The following is a 16188-nucleotide window of genomic DNA, read 5'->3' on the forward strand; positions in this document are numbered from 1 at the left end:
CAAATGCCTCTTGGGATCAAGGGGTATTCATAAAACATCAAGGGAATGTAGGTTGTAAGGACATTTTAGAGCTGTTAAGTGTTTCAAATTTGACTAGATATTTGTTTTGCCGATTAATGCTGCTATATATATATATATATATATATATATATATATATATATATATATATATATATATATGTGTGTATTTGTGTGTGTGTGTATGTACTGTATGTATGTATATATATATATATGAGGCTATATACCAGAGTATTAAAAAGTCTGTTTTTAATCTTGCAATAGATACAGTGTGTCACTATTTGTTTATTTATGTCTAAAACAATAAAGTTCTGCCAATTTCTTACATTCTATTTGTCAACGTTAAAGGACCATGTTCACAAATAGAAGTTGTCCTATGTCTGTCGTTGATTTAATAAACAAATCGCAAATCGTTTCTTAACGTCTGTGTCGGTGTACGCTGGAGAGCTAAACAAACTAACCCTGGCTTCAGCACAGGTGGCTCGTTCATCTGCGAGCAGATTCGACCCTATAAAGCGCACAGGTGCACAGTAATTGCACATAAAGCAGTTCATGTCTGTTTGAAGCTATTCACTTATTGTTTACTGCTTCGTTTATTTCATTTAAAAAAAAAAACTGCAACTATGAGTGCCGGAGGTGGAACTCCTTATATTGGCAGTAAGATAAGTTTGATTTCAAAGGCCCAGATTCGATATGAAGGCATACTGTCTTCTGTGGACACGGAGAGGTCCACCGTTACTTTGGCCAAAGGTATGTGTAAATACGGCTTATTTAATATTTTAATATACTACTTCTTAACTCCTCTTTTCGTCAGCTTTCGTCGGTTATTTGGTATATATTCTAAAGAAACGTACGCTTTCTTCAACCAGTTAAATCCTTTGGTACAGAGGACCGGCACACGGAGAGACCAGTGCCTTCAAAAGATGAGATATTTGAATATATAATATTCAGAGGAAGTGATATCAAAGATATTACTGTGTCTGAACCCCCAAAACCACACCACGGACTACCCCGAGATCCTGCCATTGTTCAGGTATGCTAGGTAATTAGCCCGCAGCCGTATAGGCTCGATAATGGTATGGAAGGCCAAGAGTGCCACATTCTGATACTTAATGTGTACACAGTTGTCATTTTAAATGTATATGTTTTTTAAAAAGTGTAAATTTCATGTGCTACAATCTATTGTGAAATGGTTCAAACCAACTTCACTGTTAACCCAAACATCTAAGGCTATGTTCAATGTTTACATAGTGGGGAAATGCATTTTTTCTGTTTGTCCATATGAATCTACTTCTGACTTTTACGTGGCAGTCTGAGTGGCCCAAATGTGGAAGAGGGAGGAACCTTCTTCAAATCAGACGAAGCTGGTGTCAAATGTTTGTGCAGCAAATTTTTTTTTGTTTGTGCTGCTTTGGCTTTGAAGATATTAATGAAAGTTTAAAGGCGATTTTGATTTAGTGAAAGTGAGGGGGCTGGTTGACATTCTGACCTTTAAATTTTCACTAATATTTTCAAAGCCAAAGCAGCTCGAACAAAAAAATTTTGCTGCACAAACGTAGGTGAGTTGATTGACACTAATTTTGTCTGGTTTGAAGAAGGTGGGGAGGAGGCGTGTTTAATTTGTAGCATGAACGAACGCAGCAAAAAAAAGTCTTTAAAACTGGGAAATTTTTTTTTTTTTTTTAAAGTACTTCCAATTTTTGCTTCCAGCATGAACTTTTATCTAGCCTTAAAATTGACTCCTATTTAATAAGCTTTCTCTTAAATTGTTTAGGTAAGCTTGCTGTGTTTCCAGTTTTGAATTTTATCTATAGAAATTATACTTAGCAATTTAGCATTATTTTATTTTTTTTTAACTCAGTCATCCATGGGCTCATCTTCTGGATACCACCCACGTTGGAGTCCATGCAGAGAAATGATGCCCACCTTTAACCAACTGGCTGCTGGCTCTCTGCTGGCTCAGCAGTACAATGCAGCTTTAGACCCAAGTACAGAACCTTCCATCTTGAAGATTTAGAGCTGAGTTTTTTTTTGGTTATGTGCCTGTAGATAACTCATTTCTTTTTTTTTTTTTTTTTTTTGGTCCCCTAGTGCCAGTACTTCATTGTACAGCCAGAAGGGCACCTATGGTGGAGCAGGCGGTTCAAACCGTGCCTTTGACCACAGCCGCACAGAGGAGGGGAAAGGCTCCAACCCCACCGCAGAGCAGGATTCCTGTTCGTCCGTCTAGGGGCCCCCCACGAGATGCTTCGCGGGTTGAGAAGGAGAATGTTCCCACCAGTAAGCAGAATCAAACTTTCACCAATAATAACTCCAATAATTTTATTCACATCACACATGACAATCACAGAAAAAAAAATCTGAATGGCTCCAGTTTGAATCACTTGTAAACTCCCTGTTTTTAGTTTAATTAAAAATAAATATGTCTACTCTGAAGCCAGGACACAACTGCCATTGCACCAAGCAACTTGGAAAAGTTTTTTTTTTTTTTTTTCCTTTTTTTGCTCTTCAGGTCAAGCATCAAAATCAGCCGCAGCAAAGGTACAAGGCCAAAGTTCTGATGATCAGAAAACGAGACAAAAACAAGGTATGAAATGCCCTTTTTTTTTTTTTCCCCTTCCCTCAGATTTAGGATGTGCTCCTCTGTTTCAGAGGTGGGCACATCCTAATTTTTATTTTCTTTTAGCCATTTCTACAAAACCTTTTTACAAATACTTTAATTCATTCTAAAACATGACAAAAAAAAGCTGCTCCATTTATGCCAGGTCTGTATGTGTGAACGTAAAGCGATCACGGAAATATACGAAAGCCAGTTTTTGGGTAAGGCTTTCTGTGAAGTCTGACATACTTGCAGGTTAAGCTATGACACTTATTTTTGAAAGGTGTGTGTGTATGTTGCATGAAAATCCATCAAATTTAAAATGCCTTGCAGTGGTATGGAGTTGGTGTGAAAACAAAGCAGTTGTAGAGCATGTTTTCATTAAAAAACAGGGGAAAAAATCCTTTTATTTTGCACTCTTCACGTCATGGTTACCGCTCTAGTAAAGCCTTTAAGTCTCAGGCAGGTAGAACCAACTTGATGTGGTGATGCTTCTTTTGACAGAAGGAAATAAACCGGGGAAACTTTTTTCCAGGGTGAAGTTGTTGCCAGTTTAAAACAGTCAAATTTGAGTTGGTTCTGATGCGCATTCGTAGGCAGTCGCAGGGCCAGGACCAGAAGTCGTGGCCAGCTCTTGGCGAAAAACTCTAAAGTCACAGCTTTGGAGTTTGAGGCAGATTTTGATTTTGAAACTGCGAATGCTCAGTTTAAAGATCATCTGACAAAGGAGGTGAAAGGTAAGTTTAGGTCATCTTTGTCAGATTGGTAAAACTGGGGGAAAAAAAGTTGACTTTATTTTTCTTTGTCTAGCAGGTGAGAAACTGGAGTCTTGGGAGGACCAGCACTCAAAACATGAGCTACAGGAGGAAACTCTTGCAGAGAAGTATTATAACAAAGCTAAATGTTTCTTTGACAACTTCTCAGCAGACCCTAAACCCAGGTACTATAATCTGGCACTCTGCATTTGTACCAGTTTGCTCTGTGCTAGTCTTATTTTTAATTTTCGCCCAACGTGACCTCTATAGAAGAACTACCTGGGCTGAGGAGAAGAAGCTGAACATGGAAACATTTGGAGTCCCTGGTCGCTTTCTGAGGGGGAGAGGATTCAGGGGACGTGGGCGCAAAGCAGAGGGCAGCACAGATGGGCAAACCCTTGCCAAGATTGGCAGTGGGAGGGTGTGAAAACATTTTTGTTAATGCTACTGTAAATGTTTTCTACTTTAAATCAATCTCTCTGACTTCACCTAAGTAATTTAATTTAATATTTAAGCTTTGGCTTGTTTACATGAAATGGGAGCGATTTCTTTTTAATCCAGCAGCTGTGTACTAGAAGCAGGCAGTATTGACTGTCCCTGGATCAGGATAGCATTTCTGTTTAGTGTATTGATCTATGTACTTATGTGTAACTCGAATGGTCTTGAAACTATTTTTCTTGGCATTGGATTTTTTTTTTCTGCTCCTTGTAAAAGATTAAAAGTGGAGAAATGTGCAACAGTCGCTATTAAACTCTATGTTGTGTAAAGGTGGTTCTAGTCCCTGTGGTTGTGATTTGTAACACGCAGGCAGCCAGTTCACTAAACTGTGGGCCTAAATTCTCAAGGACTTCATGAAGTGAACCATGCTCATCAGGAATGTCGAGGTAATCCAGATCTGCAGGACTGTTGGGTTCCCCCTCCTCTGCGTAGAGGTGAGGTTCATAATCGAGCAGTTCGGCCATTGGTTTCTGGAAAGAAGAGAGCTTCTGTGGGGGGGGTGAGAAGAAAAAAGGGAAGTTGTAAGGGCTAATTTATGTTCAGGTTTTGGAGCGTTTTGTGATACTAACCCGCTGAAGGTAGAGAGGTTGTGTTTCATAAATCGCCTGGTAGTTTAACTTGGCCTTGCATTCTTCCTTCCATCCATCCATCATCTGTACGCCATTGTCCCTGGTGGGGTTGAGAAGGGTGCTGGTGCTCATCTCCAGTGACCGTTTTGAGGGGGGGGCGAGGTACACTGTGGACAGGTCGCCAGTCTGTCGCAGGGCATTGTTCCGTTCTTCAGTCTTAAAAAGTGAGAAGTTTCTTTTAATGAAATGACCCAGGAATTTTACATTTGGGGTTATGCTAAGAGGTCATAAGGCCTTAGTATCTTGGCTGGAATCTGTCTTGGCATCCTAATTTCAGTCAGATTGGTTTGTCCTGGAAGCACAAGTTGATGCCTAATCTATAGTCTTTAATCCAACTCCTATCACTGGATAAACCTTTAAACTGTTGCAGTGTTTGGATCGTGTTATTTATACAGGAACTGGAGGATGGAGACGGGGTGATGACCATCTTAATGTATGAAACATCCATCCATCCATTTTCTAACACCCTTGTCCATAGCGGGGTCAGGAGGGGTGCAGGTGCCCATCTCCAGCGAATGTTTCCGGCGAGAGGCAGGGTACACATTGGACAGGTCGCCAGTCTGTCGCAGTGCAGTATTTCTCAAACTTATTTTGCCAAAATTGCTTTTAGTGACCTGGTGTGAGTTGGACGTCTGTTGGGACGTCCTGCCCAGCAGGCAGTCTGCTGCAGAGGGGGGGGAAGGGGGCTTGAGCCCTTGCCCCTTTTATCCTTGATGCCCCTAGTGCCCTTTTTGAGTTTTTTCTTTATCTGTGTGTCAGAAGGCCTGCTTGTGTCCCTCAGCAATAATATTTAGCTAAATATAATTTAGCAAAATAAACTAGTCTGGCTGCCCTCAGTCTAATGACTCTCAGAGCCTCCATGTTGTTCAGACTCCGGGTCCATGGTGAGGAGGAGGGGGCGCATCTGAGCCCTCTATCAAATTATGGCCAAGAATATTTTTTACCTTGTTTTGTGAATAAAAACGTAGGTCTGATAACGTTAGAAAAACTGTTTCTATTTATATTTTCATAATCGTCCTTGCAATAGCGGGACAAAACCCGCCTTGCCTCTAAACACAGAAATGCTTCAACTTCTGACTTTAACTTCATCATTCTGCTAAAGACCCGGTTCTCTACAGGCAGCTTGAGTCGGTCCCACCGACTGCTATAAAGAATGTCTGTCTTTATATCAGACATCCTGATATAAGACACGGTACCGACTGTCACCACGACGCAGCTCAAAGCCCCGGTACCACCTGGTACCACATGCTCTCTGTTCGCTCTGCTTCTCCTTTACGTTTCTACCAGGCGGGTTAAAGCCGCTGCTGACGGGATCTGGGCTGGAGGTTCGCGGCTGTAAATAGAAATTACTGCAGAACCTCAAGTGTTAAAGGAAGATTCGGCCCATTTAGAGTTCAGAAAATAAACATGAGAGAAAATATTGTAGCAATAATTAGAACCGCAGCAAAAAGCCAAACATGCCACAATTAAATTAATCAAAATGTCCCCAAAGAATCGGGGGACTGACATAGGGGCCACCGGGGGATTCCAGGTAGATTCCAGGTGGATTCCAGGTAGATTCCAGAGATGCGCATCGCAGCGGCTCTTCATTCAGGGCCGGCCCAAAGTAATATGGGGCCTCAGACAGAACCCCCCGGAACCCGTCCTACTAAGAACCTCAGCATCACTAACATGTTTAAATACAGATCAGGTGAATCTGTGAGAGGGAGACCAGGTTTATTGGCCCAGTTCAAAATCAATCACTGATTATTGGTTATTTGCTGTGATGTATTTATGAACAAACCCAATTCAAACACAAAGATTACACCATATTGTAGCCATGGTAACACAACAATCAAACTATCAAGACGATTCTTTAAACTTTTACAAAGTAAACTTCCTAATTAAATCCTAAATGTACTTTTTTTTCTCTGCTGAATGCATTAAATAAAATGTAATAACATTGTTATTCTCTATAAATGATGCTACAGGTTTAGCTCTATGGTCTGTGTTACAATTAAACCATTTCTAGGGGCCCCTGAATGTCTGGAGGCCCCTACCAGCAGCTACTGAGTTTTATTTGTCTTGATATCCCAGTATTATAATTCTAGATCTAGAGGTTTAACATCAAACTATTATATAGAGTTAACCTCTTTGAGCTTTTTTTGATCTATAAATCAGTCTGCAGCCAGGTTGTTCTAGAGGTTAAATAGATATTATTAGGGCTTAATTAGTAGAAAGGTAGCAAATTAGCTTATTTCATAACTTCATAACCTTTGACCTTCTCTCCTCTGGTCTGTTTAACAGCTACAGTCTCAGATCAGCTCAGCCCTCCAGGACTGTCAGCAGCAGAAACAGCAACTTTATACCTGTTGGGGAAAATATAGACTATGTTTGCTTTGCATTTCTCCGCATGATGGCAATGATATAATAGGATCCAATTAAATTCTTGATCAACATGGGTTGTTGCTGTGTTGTTGTTCGGTGTTTTAAGATCTTGTTCAATGTGCCCCTTTTTTAACTTTGAGCCCCTGCCCCTCCAAAGGTCTCTGCACGGCCCTGCTGCCCAGTATGGAGTTGAGTGTTGAATGTACATGTGCTATTGTTGAAAGTTGCTGGTAACTTAAGTGCCGTTAATGTCAGTGGCTAATTGTTTTATGTTGAATTGGTCATATTGTGTAACATCTAGCCATTACAGTTGAGCTTAAAACTATTCATACCCCTGGAAGATTTGAATTTATAGTATTTTTATTTTACATTAAGCGAACTGGAAGAGAAACTTCTTAATTGGCTGAGCCACAGCATTTATTTGAATCCGGAGATTGAACTAAACATTAGGGTGATGGCAACGAGACTCTCCAAAATCAAAGACATGGAGCTCAAGAAACAATATCCACAAAAAATGCAAAGGCTGGTTAGCAATTATAAGGGTTTGATTGGCTTAATACAAATAATTGTTTTAAGTTGTGATATGCTATTTATAATTGGAGACCTATTTTTATTTTTTGAGAAATATTTCATAAAAACAAGAAAGTTCTCTGCTGATCAAAAAGGAACCCGAATCTAAATCTGCCAGGGATATGAATAATTTTGGGTTTAACAGTTATGCTCTCCACAAAAAAAGCAGGATCTCTGTTTGAAATTTAGTACAATAAAGCTGAAAAAATATGCAAACACCTAATTCAAACATTGAGAATGCACTAACGTTCATAAAATAGTGTTCACTGTTGGCTTCAGCCTCTGAAAATAACCATTCTGGATCTATGCATCTATTGTAAGAGCCTTATGATTGAAATGAGCAATTACTGATGTGGCAGGAGCACACGGCTTTGACACTTGGGTGGTGGGTGTGTCGAGGTGGGCGTGACTGTCACTAAGGTATGAATGGGAGCCATACTGGCGCGCTGATTTGTATGTATGAGGAAGCGGGTGCGCCGGTGGTGGTCATAATTTCTGTTGACCGTGTTGTAATGTCGCTTATTGTTAGCCACATCGTATGGTTTAGCCTGGTCAGTATGTGTCAGTCCTTGTAAAGTCTGAAGTATGACATTCAAGTGGAATAAATTGATGATTGCAACAACAACCTGAAGCGACTTGGAGTATAATGAAACACGCGTCGGACAGTTTGACATTCACCGCGTTAACCCAGTGCGGCCCTCTACAATACCGCTAATTTGCCGCACATTTATCTATGTTACTTTAAGAGTCGTCTACTACAGGTGAGATATTAATTTTAACCTAGAAACAGAATCTCGCAATCTCACTTTTGAAAGGCAAAACTACAAGTAGCATGTGTTTATGAGGAAGAAGTAGCCGTTGGCCAAGAAGTCGAGATGTGTAGATGCGAATCTCAGAAGGAGCAGATTACCTTGCTCCAGTGTTTACTGCTCCTGGATATAGTTCTCGTCCCGTACCTCAATGAGTCGTTACTTTTGAACCTGTCTCCTCTACCCTGTGGAAGTGAGAGACAAACATCAGTCAAACTTTATAGACTGACTTGAAAAAATAAAGTAATTTCCTCTCTACCTACTTTCCGATTGTCTTGCGTAAACCTCAAGTTTTCAGATTGGGCATGAAGTGGCAATTCCCCTAACTTTGCAAGAAACAAGAAACAGTTCATGAGATTTGTACTAAAATAAGTCAAATTTTTGAGTGTTTTTCATGTGTAACCTCAATCTCACTCCCTGGTGCTTCAGTGTTTGAAGTCACTAGGATTCCATTAACCTCAGAGTCTACATATGCGGGGATAAACACTGTTTTGCAGGAGATGTGAAATGCAGCCAACAGCGCCACTGCAAAAAAATAAAATAAAAGTCATTTTTCAGGAGTTGTCACATTTCCAGGATGGTCTAAAGATAAGTGCTTTCATTTCTTACGCAAGAATAAAGCCACTGCAACCAGTGCGATGCCTGCAGCGCCGTAGCTGCTAATCGTCCCAGAGTTCCGATTGCGGCAGTGGCGTACCACCGAGCAGGAGCACACGGTGGCGTTCAGCCAGTAAATGCCATAAGTCCCCTGCATGTCTGACACCTTCACTCTAAGAGTGTAAAGACCACCAGGTACACTAGAATCCCTCACCAGGCCAGCTGTGAAACCTACAAGAACAAAAGCAAAGCTCTTTGAGGTTGGATTGTGTCGCTGTGAGATTGTTCTACATTTTATCACAGTTTTACCGTAAGATGGATCCAGTTTCCATCGTCTTTTGACGTTCCCAAGCAGCTCAAAGTTGAAAGGCCCTCCATACGGAGCACCGTCTAGATCATTGGCTGAGATGTTGGTTGGAGTTTGGCCGTCGGACATGCAGACATCCACATGGTTCACGTCCAGTTTTGGTACATTGTCATTCACATCAATAAGGTGGATCTGCAGTGTAGCTGTGCCTGTCATTGGTGGCTCACCTGTTAAAAGTAGAAAATAGTGCTTTCACAATGGAGATATTTAATGCTACAATGAGAATTATAGAAATTGTGATTACCTTTATCCACTGCGTGCAGCATCAGGGTGTAAACGCCGTTGACAACATGGACGGATTCCCTGTCCACCATCTTTCTGGTAGTAATGTTCCCAGTTTGGGGATTGATATTCATCCAGCCTGCTGGATCGTGTCCCACTTTGTAGCTGTTGACAAACGCAACGCACTTTAATGCAAGAAGATGCTAAATTGAAATTCAAAATGCAAATGTTCAGAACAATCCGAATACATGAACAGTTGTGATCGTGACATAAATGACGCCCTGGCAGTTGCTTCCTAGCACACCTACCACACTACCATTACCTCCCTCCCAGTGATGGCCAGTGCTCTGAATGCCTGCGTTCATGAATGTAGGTCACATTCTTCACAACTTTGAGCTGAATGATGGTGGTTTTGAATTTGAAGCTAAGGTTTATACTGGGGTTTTAGGGACACGTTTATACATAATATTCCTTCGAGGGGGAGTTCTGAGTGACTGTTGAGCAAGGGGCTGGCTGGCAGTCTGTCCATTCTGGAAAAGTCCACAACGATTGTCATTTTGCCTGGTTCCTGAACTTGGTCTAATGGGAGGCAGAGAAGAAGCCGAATCCACAACGCAACTTTCCTTTGAAGCTGGACTTCATAGTTCTTCAGTTTTCCGCATCTCTCTCTAGGTTTTGTTTTACAAATTGTCTTGCAGATTGTTCAAACACACTAAACTCTATAACCTCAAAGCTGTTGGCCATTGCTCCCCATATTTACAAAAAGAGCCACCTTACATGAAGTATCTTGAAGCAGTGGCATCTCGATCCACAGCAGTCACTGTCTCCAGCCAGGTTCCGATCGGCGCGTCCTCCTTCAGGATGGCCTCTTTGACGGTCACGACAAACTTCGGGGGGTCGTTCACGTCCTCTACCTCGATGACAACTGTTGTGGTGTTATGCTGAATGTTCTTGCCACCGATTTGCTCTTCAGTGAAATCAACATCCCACAGGCCCGCGGACGGCCGCCTTTTCACTTTGCAGGAGAAGTACGGCGCCTCATTTTCGACCGATATCTTCAGCTCTCTCATTGCTCCATCTTCAAAGTCTAATGGCTGAAAAAAAAAATCTTTTTAGTTGAATTGCATTTCAAAAACATTTGAGTCAAATCCAAAAAATTAGAAGCAACATCGTCAAATACAAAGACTTCTTACTTTCACAACAGTCAAAATCCCATCATTAGTCTCTGCGTTTGTCTCTATCTTGAAGTATCCTCCCTTGTCTCCTTGAATGGTGTATTTGGCTCTCCAGGCTTTGCTCTGTGTCATGTCTTTGTCCATCACATGGAGGCGCAGAGGAGAGACTCCAAACTCGTTTTCCTTCACTTTGCCTGAGCCCTGTTGTTTAAATTCAAGGTAAAGGTGATGGTAAACATTCAGAGGTAAATAGGAGTGTCTCAAGTTAACCAACTAGACATGTTAACCTTAAGAAAGTCAGGAGCACATAAAGCACGTCACATAAAGATACTGACTTGGAATTTATCTGACTTGAGTGCCAAGGTATCTAAACTGTGTGTGTTTGATGTGTTTGGGTTAAAAAAATGTGCAGGTGTAGGGTGCAGCGCTGGTCATGTTTATTGGAAAAGTATTTTTCCCTAAACCTTCATTCTTGCTTTTGGGCTTAGGGTTAGAGTGTTTTTTGCCGAAAAGCTCAGTCTAAGTCCACACAACTGTTTTCTTTCTTTCGCTGCATCTTGACTTAAGAAAAACATTTGCTGCATAGGTGTGCATATGAGGACGTCAGCTGCGGGTCTAGAAAATTCTACATGTATCGACAAAGGAATGGCAACAGGTCTGGGCGTGGCAGAGGCCAAATAATGCATGCAACAGTTTTAAATGTAAGATAAGAGATAAGATGAGATAAATCTTTATTGTCATTATCACAAGGACAACGAAATTCAAAGGGTGCCATCAGTCGGTGCACATGCCCAAAAACAAAAAATAACGGTCTCGCAATTCACACACAACGCAAGAATCATCAAACAACTGGCAAAAAAAAAAAGTAAGAACAGCCACATTCTCACATACATCATTTATGATGATTAATGGTTGTTTTTGATGTGTCGGAAGGTAAAGTAGATGTGTCATTTCCTGAAGCAAAAGGCTGATGTGCAATAATATAACAGAAATATTAGCTTTGTGTGACCTAACCGCAGGACTTCAGCTGAAGTCCCTGTAGCGTTTAGCAAACTCGATATGCTTTCTTCTGTGTTTGTAGGACAGAAAAAAATGGCATCACTACCAACCCACCAGTTTACATGTGGATAGCATCAATAATGGTTGTCATGGAGATTTTTGCCCACCTAATGACACTCTTTTTTTGAGTTATTTAGCTTTGGACATGTTTTTTTTCCTTTTTTAAAAATCTTTTAAGTCCTCACTGTGTGTTGAAAATATAAACATGATCCCTTATCCAACCTAATGGCAGACAGCAACAGGCCTTTTTGTCCAATGCAGATTTATTCCCGAAACATGAAGTCATGGATATCTGTGGGTCAATTGCATATATTGGAAACATAATAGTGCAATTGGATACAACAACACTGATTTTGTTAAAAATGTATTTGTGGTTTCTTATTGTGGATTTTTTTTCTTTGTTTGATAACTAGGATCAATTGAAATGCATGTGTGATTGAATTTAGATTTTTTTTTTTGTTAAGTGCCTTGAGACGGCATTTGTTGCAATATAAATAAACTGAATTGAATTAACTGTAGGCAAATTTAAACTCTGGTTATTCTAAGAATTTTAATTGTGAGATTATCCCAATGTAACAAAATATTTCAGGGTTTCGCACATCTGTCCCTATGGTCTCAGTATATGTCACTGGCTTTGCAACATCTCTTGATTCTGGTAGAATTTCAACCGGACCAATAATCGACAGAAGGTCGCCAATTTTCTGCACTGTTGTAGTCTGCCTGTTGTTTTAGCAATGGCAGCGGAGGAAATGAACAAAACTGTTCAGTCTATGTTGGCCATGCTTCCAAACGTTTAATTAACATTAACGGCCATCGTGCGTGACTTGGCACTCTTCACAGTCAACAACTGGGTAAAATTGAAAACTTAACAGAGTCCACTCCATGCCTCCAGCAAGCAGTTGTTTCTCAATAGCAAGGCGCCAAAGGGTAGTTGGTTTTAACATCATCTCCAAAATGAAAGTCAAAGTAATTATGAAACCAGTAGGAGTAAGAGGTCTTTATGAAAACATTTAAACACTGTTGGCTTCTAAACGTTTGTTGAAACATGGTTGAAAGCCCATGAATGTCTCAAGGATGATCAGTCTCAAACCCACGCAGGTTTGATAGAATAGAATAGAAGTACTTTATTCATCCCAGCAGGGAAATTACTTCGCAGTTGCAGCATAGAGACAAGACAAGACAAGAGACAAGACACAATAACAACGTCCGGGTGTTGAGTCTGGAGAAGGAAAAGGTGACCTACCGATCGACCTGTGATGACTGGAAGGTGGTCATTACCGTCCTCCACATAGATGATGGCTGTAGTTGAACTGGACAACTGGACGACCTCACCATGGTCTATAGCCTCTATCACCAACGTGTGCTTGCTGGCCACCTATGATGTAAGAAGAGACACCCTTGTTAGCATAAAGGGTGTGGAGGAAAGAAAAAGGTATTTTTCTCTGGAATTCTGCGCTCCTCCCTCAGACAAAGATAAAGAGCGACGCAGCAGAAAAAAGGTTTTCCCTCCAGGTAATTTTCGTTCTGTATTGTCAGACAGTATTCAGAGTGAGCACACCCTCAATGCTGGGATACATACCACATCTTGTGAATAGTTTTCTTATCAGGCACGATCTAGGCAAACTTGAAATAGCTGTGCTATTGTTTACCTTTCAATGTAACTATTCCTTATCCATTTAGAAAAAGGGAGTGTCTTACCTCGTGATCAAAACAGCCTTTAAATGACAGCGCTCCAGTTTCTTCGAGGATGAATTCGATGTTCGAAGATTCTGGGGAAACCGATTTGATGGCATAGTGGAAAGTTGAGTTGCGGGTATTTGGCTTATCTCTGTCAAAGGCTAATACGGTGAGGAGATGAGAGCCTGCAGAGGATCAATGATTTTTAAAAAAGGCTTAGAACAGAGTAAAAAAACAACAAAAAAAACAGGAGGCCTGCTCAACCGTTTTACCTTGAGAAAGAGCCTCATCCACCGTGACTTCATACAGAGGTTCCTCGAAGAGTGGCGGGTTGTCATTGATGTCTCGAATTGCAATCTCAACTCCTAGTTGAGTGTCAATCGAATGGTCCTCCGGCTTCTTGGCTGCAAAACTTAGCTACACATCCACAAAGAACCAAAGTTACCAAAAGTAAACAAAAGACTTCATAAAATGCTGATTCTGTCCACCAATTAGATGCAGATATTTCTAAGTCAAGACCACATTTAGACCAAGCAGTTTTGCACCTACAAATCAATTTGTTTATCCAAGTTAGTCAATTAGAAGGAAAGCTTTCAAAGCTACCAAAATAGTCTAAAGGCTTAAATTCAAACTGGGCAAATTTATTATTTTGGTTATATTATTGCTTGAAAGAGAATCAATTTTTGCTTAGCGCAAATATATTATCAAAAATGAAGACATCTTTCCAGCTATGTACTGTAGGGCAAAATGAATCAACACATTTCTATGCGTCCATACTTTTTGCAGTATGCAGGTATGGTCCTGTAGGATCCATGCATGTTTGGTTATAATTAGACTTTCTCATCCAAAAGTGCAAATAAAAAAACAATACACATTTTTATTTTAAAATTTGAAAAAATAAAAATAAAAAAACAACTTCAAGCTACTTTATTTCGGCTAAATCGTTTTGAATTTCGCAATAACAATTATCCATTATTTTTCCCTTTGTGCAGGATATGCTCTGAGATCCCAGTTAAGTCCAACTAAAACAAAAACACATTTATTCTACAAAATATATAGCAGATTGGTATGAGTGAGAAACTGAAAAGTTCATGGATCACGGTCCCTGAGGTGCAAATTCTGACGCCTGCTGAAATGCAGAAGTTGTTGGCCGTCCGGGAATTTTTTTTGTAAGGTCTGTAAAAAACTAACCTTTAGCACTTGGCACTCCTCGAAATCCACCGGCCGATAGACAAGAATCCTGCCCGTCGACTCTTCGATTCTGAGGACTCCCTTCGGGTCCTTGTCCACTCCTTGGCCTTTCAGGTCGAAGAGTACTTGATATTTGCGGTCGATAGTCACCTGCAACACGACTTTTGTTTTTTTATAATCTGCTTTTACAAGAATGAACATTTCCTTAAGTTATTAAGTTTAAAGCATATCCCTGTATTTGCAGTGAAAATAGCTGAGTTGCATTGCTGGTAGATCCTGTGTTTTCAAGAAGAGGATTGTCGATTCGTTTGCACCTTGTTTTTTCACGTGAAGAAAGACTTCTTTACCTTGCCCAACACGTAAGGGAAGGGCCCCGGGTGCCCTTCTTCTATCTCGTAAGAGTCGATGATCCAGGCTCTCTTCTGGCGGCTCTGCGCCGCTGTGCATGACGGACCAGGCAGCAAAAATATCTGAAAGATAAAGAGCCAAACAAACCTGTAGGGCAGTGAAAGCCGGCGTCTACGCGCCAACTATTCCTGCTCTGCTACACGCTTTCTGTCTGTCAAGTGACAAAGAAAAAGGCCGACTGGAAATATTTTCTCTGAGTAGCTTGAAGTATTTCTTTTTAGTTAACGTAACCAGAAACAAACACAAAAAAAATTGCTTAACAACATTTAAAACATCTAAGTTTCCTAAAAGAAAACAAGATTCAAACTTAAATCAGAATCAAAAGATAAACTTATGTAAAGCAGAACCTCTTGAGTAAAGCCTGAAATCTTTAGTACAGGTGCTACATACCAGCAGGGGTAAGAGAAGCATGATGCTTGTTTAGTCCCTGCAGCTCAGAGTGTGTGTGTGTTGACAATAAACCTGGACTCCAGCCTTCACACACACCCGCATAATGTTACAGTCACAGGTTACAACTGTCTCTGTCTCTTCCAACTTCCTGCAATCTTTTTTAAATTATGGCTTTAAAGACGTCACGGGGGAGGGGATCTGCTCCCATTACTGAGCAGACAATCAGGTTTCGGGCGCATAACGCATACATCTGTGGCGTCGGGCCAAATTATTTGCGGAGTGTTTCGTTTAGCATGATGAGTTTCATGGAAACAACTCACAGCTGTTAAAAGGAAATGGATTTGTACATTTTTAAGGAAGTAAAAATCAGACAGAAGAGGGATATGTTCTTCCTTTTCCCTTTGTTCAGTCAGATTGGATAACAAAATACTTGCATATTTGGGAGCAAACGGAGTTCTGCCAGGTTAAATTACAAAAATATGGGGCTCTGGTAAAATAAGCTTCAACACCCAGAAATGCTGTCTTAGGCCACACACTACACACTGTAGAAAAATTAAATAAAGTCAAAAGGGCACTTTTAGAGGAGAAAGAGCAAGTGCTCTACCACCACCAAGTTTCTATCAGTGCACGTCCTTGAGGATGAATATGCTGTACTTTTTTGATTTAAACTTATTTCTATAAAAAAAATTATTAGTCATGTATTATCCTCAGCTAGGAACTACATTAAACCCCATAAACTGTATGAAGCTTGTAGATTTATTATGACAAAATTTACCTTCAGTTGTACAAATGCTTTATACAGTATATATAAAATATGACTAAAGAGAAATTTGACTTAATAATTTAATGCCTTGAAA

At 40.5% G+C, this 16188-nt stretch overlaps 2 protein-coding genes across 2 annotated transcripts; one reads left to right on the forward strand and one right to left on the reverse strand.

The window, feature by feature from the left end:
* Positions 1 to 430: 430 nt before the first annotated feature.
* LOC116711056 (protein LSM14 homolog B-like) lies at positions 431 to 4143 on the forward strand. Its single transcript, XM_032550429.1, has 8 exons — positions 431 to 768; positions 888 to 1051; positions 1880 to 2006; positions 2110 to 2298; positions 2531 to 2605; positions 3214 to 3354; positions 3428 to 3557; positions 3643 to 4143. The coding sequence occupies exons 1-8, from the start codon at positions 642 to 644 to the stop codon at positions 3797 to 3799; spliced, it is 1110 nt and encodes a 369-aa protein (XP_032406320.1). The 5' UTR covers positions 431 to 641; the 3' UTR covers positions 3800 to 4143.
* Positions 2326 to 15462, reverse strand: cdh27 (cadherin 27). Its single transcript, XM_032550428.1, has 16 exons — positions 15332 to 15462; positions 14881 to 15003; positions 14534 to 14683; positions 13615 to 13759; positions 13364 to 13527; positions 12909 to 13040; positions 10625 to 10807; positions 10209 to 10525; positions 9454 to 9596; positions 9152 to 9376; positions 8855 to 9073; positions 8649 to 8770; positions 8509 to 8571; positions 8347 to 8430; positions 4440 to 4655; positions 2326 to 4358 (listed from the first exon to the last, which is right to left on the reverse strand). Exons 1-16 carry the CDS (start codon positions 15350 to 15352, stop codon positions 4119 to 4121), a joined length of 2547 nt encoding a protein of 848 aa, XP_032406319.1. The 5' UTR covers positions 15353 to 15462; the 3' UTR covers positions 2326 to 4118.
* Between the last annotated feature and the right edge of the window lie 726 nt (positions 15463 to 16188).

Source organism: Xiphophorus hellerii, chromosome 20 (assembly GCF_003331165.1).
Source record: "Xiphophorus hellerii strain 12219 chromosome 20, Xiphophorus_hellerii-4.1, whole genome shotgun sequence".
Classification (NCBI taxonomy): domain Eukaryota; kingdom Metazoa; phylum Chordata; class Actinopteri; order Cyprinodontiformes; family Poeciliidae; genus Xiphophorus; species Xiphophorus hellerii.